Genomic DNA, 5937 nt, shown 5'->3' on the forward strand with positions numbered 1-5937 from the left:
AGATAGAAATTAATGGAGGATTTCTAGGCAATGAAAGAGATCACACTCCCGTCCTTAGCATGCACAGACGCATGACACAGCTCTATAAATTGCAGTGTGCCGGTGTGCATGCTAGTGTCAGAACGTCCTGCTCGCCTCCGCCAGCTGCATCATCCCACATGGACTCAACTAGTAATCTAAATTCAATTTCCAGACAACCGATGAATAGCGAAACCAGATATTTTAACATGCTTTTTTATGCAAACAAAAAATTCAAACACAAGAAGTCAACCTAAGATGGTAACAAGCCCCTCCCCCCTTTTCTCAATTACTACCTCTATTTCTAAATATAAAACGTTTTGGCAGTTTAAATTGAATGGCCAAAACACCTTATATTTAAGAACAGAGGGAGTATGAATAAATTCCTGAGCAGAGAAGAAAGCAAACGTGGTCGGCTGGTATCATGTACAGAAGAAACAAGGAAACAGTGGCAACCTCGCAAAAAAAAAAAAAGAGGAAACAGTGGCAGCGTGGCCAAACTATCTGCTCGAAACCAAAAATCACAAACATACACTGCACAAGAACGCATGCGCATCACGAACTATCTACGGCTATACACAACTCAGGCAGCAGAAAGACCATCACATTCACAGAGCCAAACTACCCTGAAGAGATGAAAGTCTGAAACCATGAGACAGGCTCTCTATCTTCGACCTCAGCAGGCCAAGGATGCAGAAGCCGTTTCTCTCGGCCACCGGTTCGCCTTCCAGTTGCCCCCGGGACAGAAGCTCATCATCCTTCACCTGGAAGGGCAGGGGCTCAAGCTCCCTCCTAACAGACTCGACGACATTCATGTCGATCTTGTTGTCTGAGATGCCTTGGACATAGAATGTGTTCTTCATCTTGTCTCCTTCCATCGCGATGTCTGCCTGTGTAACGGTTAACCCGTTCTCCCGGAGGACCCTAGTGATGTACGAGAGGAGACCAGCGTTGTTCTCCGTGCATAGCTCCAGCTTCACACCCTATAAGCAACCATACCGATTATCAGATGGGACTCGGTAAATGCAGCAACGTCGGAAAAAGACATAATGAGTCGCAACGTAACAAAATGTCAGAATTATGATGTGGGCAGAGGAATTTCATTTCCTCACAGCAACAAAACACCCAGTGCTGCTTTGCTGCAATCGAAACAGCACTGATTTTAATAGAGAAGAATTACAGCAACAATGCACATTATGTTACGTTGGGTTCAGGTTGGCTTTGGCCCACCGTGGTCACCTCTAAACAACAATGCACATTATACATGATCACAGAGTAAATCTTATCCATGTTACCAAGGAGCATGCAATTCAACTCATGATGCTGCAAATTATCTTTTATTTTGAACAAAGAAAAATGAACATCAGATCACACTATATTACTTACCTCACAAGTTCGACGCTCGACTGCAGCTTTCACACCTTTCACAACCAGGCATCTTTCATCTGCAGTGTCTAGAATATGTCCATCCCTGTGCCTGATGTAGTATTCCTACACAAGTAGTTCTTCAGTTTGTGTTCCCTTTCCATGTTAGTTCAAAATTGCAATACAACATATACATATCCCTGATAAAACAGAAGCAGATGAAGTTACCTGACAGGCAAAAGGCCCACGGGAAGAAACCGAGGCATGGAAGACATTGAATTGCATGTCCGTAAGCGTGCACACAGTGTCAAACATCAGCTTTGGCCGGTCGACACATTCCACATTTACAACTGAGTATCCTTTCTCATTGCACCGATCAACAGAGACAACTGTCCTCCTGCCCTTTTTGTAACCATCCAAACTAAGCATTGGGAAGGCAGTACATGCCTTTCCTGGATGTCCATCAAAATCTTTACTAGAAAACATTAGCTGGTGCAACCGACGCTCAGGATGACTTGTCAGGCCATCAGCCCCAAGCAGATGAGCTCTTGCACTATGCCCATCTTCATCCATTGAGGTACCAGGTCCAAGAACAGTACCAAGATGGTCCTGAATAGAGGCTAAGCGGTTCGGATCATTGATGGGGGATGATGTTGATTCATCAGACACAAATGCAACACAGGCTAAGCTGTCCTTATGGCTCCAAGCATGCGCTTCCATAACATTACACCCCTGCTCAGCAAGAACAGCAGATATCTCGGAGAAAATTCCAGGCCGGTTGTGGCCAATCATCTCAATTCCTGTATAGTGCGCGGCAACATCAGGTCTGGACGCAAGCTCATTCGATCTCGTCACTGTGAACCTCGGAGAATCTCTAGTACATATTGCCTAAAATATTTGGAAGACACCAAACACCAATCTTCAGTTTTTTCCCCTGCTTCTAAACAACCAGTTCAGTTTTGAGGGAGGAGAGGGAGACCTGCTCTATATAGTTTATGGCCTTCTTGCTGTAAACCTTGTTTCCTTCCTGATCTCTCACATGGAAAACTGCAAAACAGTTGGGCAAAGACGGAAATGATGAACTGAAAACTTTGTAGTTAGATGGGTGAAGAACTTACTTGCATTCGTTCAGAGTTTTGGGTTGAGGTTCTCCACAAATAAAATATGCAATGAGATATGGAAGACCGGGGAGAGAAGTGGAAACATTGAAATGAATGTTTTCATTAGCCAGACTAGCTTTTGTGTTTATATGCAAGTTTGCTGACGGCAGTAATATTAGTTTCAGACATGGATGGCGAACTTTTTGAAACATAAATTTGGAGCCATACAATACATAACAAATGTGATGGCCCATATTATACATGTAGGCAATGTAAACGCAGATAGCATAATGCTACCCTTCGATGAGATCATGCAGAAAGTCTAGAGGTGCAACTCGAAAACAAAGCCCGTGCACTCGAGCTACTGCCAATTCCTGGACGACCCTATTTTTGACTTATGTAAATCCTGATTAGCATACTCATCAGCTGAGAATGCATTTGAGTTTTTGGCATGTCTGCCCAGCAACTCAAAGAATCAACAGGTTGGGGCACATCCAAACATGTATTACCTACTAATTACTAAATTACAATACACTTTATCGTCTGAAAACACGTTGTGTCAAGCAGTGCAAGTATCGAATACAAAGCGGGGGGAAACCCTTTTTCGTAAGCATAGAAGGACTACCACAACAAACCATACAGATGTTCATTTCAAACTAACTAGTATGAAAAAAAAATGAGCGTACAGATTTTACCATAAACTACTACAGTTGGATTTTCCTTCAGGCCATACCGTCCATAAACCATCCGCCGTCAGATGATATGTAACACTTTGCGATCGACAGCTCGAGACCAATCAAAACTTCGAGCACTTCAAGAAGGAGGTCATGGTCATTTCGACTGTTCACCTATGAATGAAACAATATTCAGCACTAGTTCACCAATCACCATTAATTCCCCTTCAAACAACAAGATTACCCAGCCAGTAACTCGAGCACTCACGTTGACAACAGTACATTTACCACATGAGTCGTTGTCCACATTAACCCTGCAAATTGGTGATTCATAGAGTTATACTGTAGGTCACGTTACATGCTCAAGCATCACGAAAGAGGGTTGCCATGCCAGTTTACCTACCTTGTCCCATAAATCCTCTCGTTGAGGTTCTCATAATCCGGGTCGAAGTAGGCACAGCAAACATCCATCCTCCTCGCGTATCTAATTGTCCAGTTCACTGAAATTTCCTGAATTGATCGCACATGTCACAGGCATATCAGAGTACCGGAGGTAATTTAACCCGGAATGAGAGATGCGCGTCGCCTCGATTCGCCCCAGAGAGCACGAGAACAAACAGACTGGTAACATTGCCAGGGCCAAAATGCAATCAAACAGAAGATGGAAAACAAAAACAAAAGGAGATTGTGGCCGTACGTACCGCGGCGAGATGGAGTGGGGGAAGAAGACGAACAAGAAGAAGGGGGCGTGCTTTCCGCCCAGCTTTCCAGGATTAGAAGAAAGCAGGCTAGGTTTGTCGCGTGTTTGATCCGTGCGGGAAAACGTGAGGCTCGGCCGAAGCCGGAGAAAGGGGGCGCGGGGAGTGGGAGACCGGCGGCGGCGGGTGAGGGCGAGGGCGACGCGAGTTTATGCGGCGAGACGGACAACAAGGGAGTATGCGGGTTGGGCTTGGCCGCAGCGGCTCACGCCAGATCCGCGCGGCTTCTGCCGGCCGGCGACACGTGTGAGGGGCGGTGCTCGGTGCTTTCCAGAAATTTCGCCGTGCTGAACAGTCGCCCCACGAGCCAACCACTTCGCCTTTTGCACGATTTTCTATTTTATTTAGGCTATGCTTGGATTCAAGGGACTATTTTTAGTCTGACTAAAATTAGTCTTTTTTAGAGGTTAAAGTTTCAATCACCTCTAACTAAAGAGAGTTTAGAACTAGTCTTGAGACTAAAAAAATTTAGTCAGGGAAACCCTACTAAAATGTGGATTAGTCCTCTCTCTCCTCATTTAACTCCTCTCCTTTAACACATGCGAGTTCGGGATTGAAGAGTTTGAAAGATAATAAATGCTCATTAACTCATTTTAGTCTATTTAGTATTTGTATCCAAGCATAGATGAGGCTAGCAAGTTTTAGTCTCACTACTTTTAGTCATGGAATTAAAACGTATCCAAGCACCTTCTTAGATATTACAAACTCCTTGATTGGAATAGAATAGAGCGAATTGCGTAGAACGCCGATCAAGAAGTTTGTAAGGCGGCCAACTTCAATCCATGGCTTTAAACGGACGTTCATTTTATTTGGATAGAGAAATAGAGCAGTGTCAGGGCGTGTTTTTGATGTGTTGGTCGCGTCACACATCTCGTCCGTCGTGGCCTGCTGGTGCCTATATTTACACATTTTTTTGCATTAAAACATACTCCCTTCATTTTTAAATATAGAGTGTATAGTTTTTGGCACGGAAATTATTTACATATATGGAGGAAAAATTTCACAAGTTTTGGGCGACATTACACATGACTAATTGACATGAGAGAATAGAAGAGCTTGCGTGATATAAGGAAATGTAAACAAATCCCTCAAAAAATTATCCAAACGAGTGGTGCAGCGCAATACACCTTATATTTCGAATTTTTTCTCAAAAATCTATACACCTTATATCAAGGAACGGAGGGAGTATTTCTTTCACTGTTTCATAAACGACATTTTGATACATTGAAGTATATTCATCAATTCTATTCTTCGCTAGGAGAAAAAGACCAAAGAAAATAAGAATCACAATTATACATTTTAAAAGATACTAGAACAATGCCCATGTGTTGCAACGGGATATAAGTATTTTGGTACATTAGCTCCTGATTTACCTGTCAATAATTATGTGAATGTGTAAATAAATGTTTATCGATTTCTGACCATGAATTACTATATTTTGATTAGAAGTTTAGTAAGAATTAGAGTGGAATTAGTTCAGAAGGTAAGTAAATTAAGGTGATTAATAATCGTATACATAGAAGGTTGGACAAAGGGATGGTGAAAAGAAAGATGAAATAGGAACCTTACGTTCTTTTTACATAGTGGAGATTCAACTTCCACAACTTCTTTCACTAGTTGGATTAATATTTTTTCTATGTCGTCATTGTTGATATGCGGCTTCTCTATCTTGTACACTTCTTTATTCTTTGATTCTGAAAATGTAGACGTTGCTTCGCATCTAATCTCATCTCTAGCCTCTGTTCTAGCAACGAGTGCACGAGCATCTATCAATCTTCGTGCTATCAATAGACCGATGGATTCTTCTTTTCAATATCAAAACTTGCATCCATCCTACACATAAATTTGAGTACCGAGCTACCGAAAATGCGTTGAATCTGGGAGCACAGCCGAATCAAAAGCACATATCCCATCTTTTTTGCACTTGAAGAACATCCATATGGGATGTTCCCCCGTGGTAGAAACGCGGCGCATGACCTGCTGCGGGCAGTCGTCGCACTTTATGAGCGGCAACGATGACCT

General features: G+C 42.8%; 1 protein-coding gene across 4 annotated transcripts; it reads right to left on the minus strand.

The window, feature by feature from the left end:
* Window positions 1-393: 393 nt before the first annotated feature.
* On the minus strand, window positions 394-4113 carry LOC119362281 (ACT domain-containing protein ACR2-like). 4 transcript variants are annotated; one of them, XM_037627479.1, is made up of 8 exons: window positions 3859-4113; window positions 3561-3667; window positions 3426-3471; window positions 3217-3331; window positions 2363-2430; window positions 1612-2271; window positions 1405-1509; window positions 394-1001 (listed from the first exon to the last, which is right to left on the minus strand). In XM_037627479.1, exons 2-8 carry the CDS (start codon window positions 3626-3628, stop codon window positions 627-629), a joined length of 1437 nt encoding a protein of 478 aa, XP_037483376.1. In that variant the 5' UTR covers window positions 3629-3667; window positions 3859-4113; the 3' UTR covers window positions 394-626. The 4 variants fall into 4 exon arrangements, with proteins under 4 accessions (XP_037483376.1, XP_037483379.1, XP_037483377.1 ...); XM_037627482.1 differs by lacking the exon at window positions 3859-4113 and having other exon boundaries at window positions 3179-3323; window positions 3561-3622; XM_037627480.1 differs by lacking the exon at window positions 3859-4113 and having other exon boundaries at window positions 3217-3323; window positions 3561-3616.
* Between the last annotated feature and the right edge of the window lie 1824 nt (window positions 4114-5937).

Source organism: Triticum dicoccoides, chromosome 2B (assembly GCF_002162155.2).
Source record: "Triticum dicoccoides isolate Atlit2015 ecotype Zavitan chromosome 2B, WEW_v2.0, whole genome shotgun sequence".
NCBI classification, from domain to species: Eukaryota; Viridiplantae; Streptophyta; class Magnoliopsida; order Poales; family Poaceae; genus Triticum; species Triticum dicoccoides.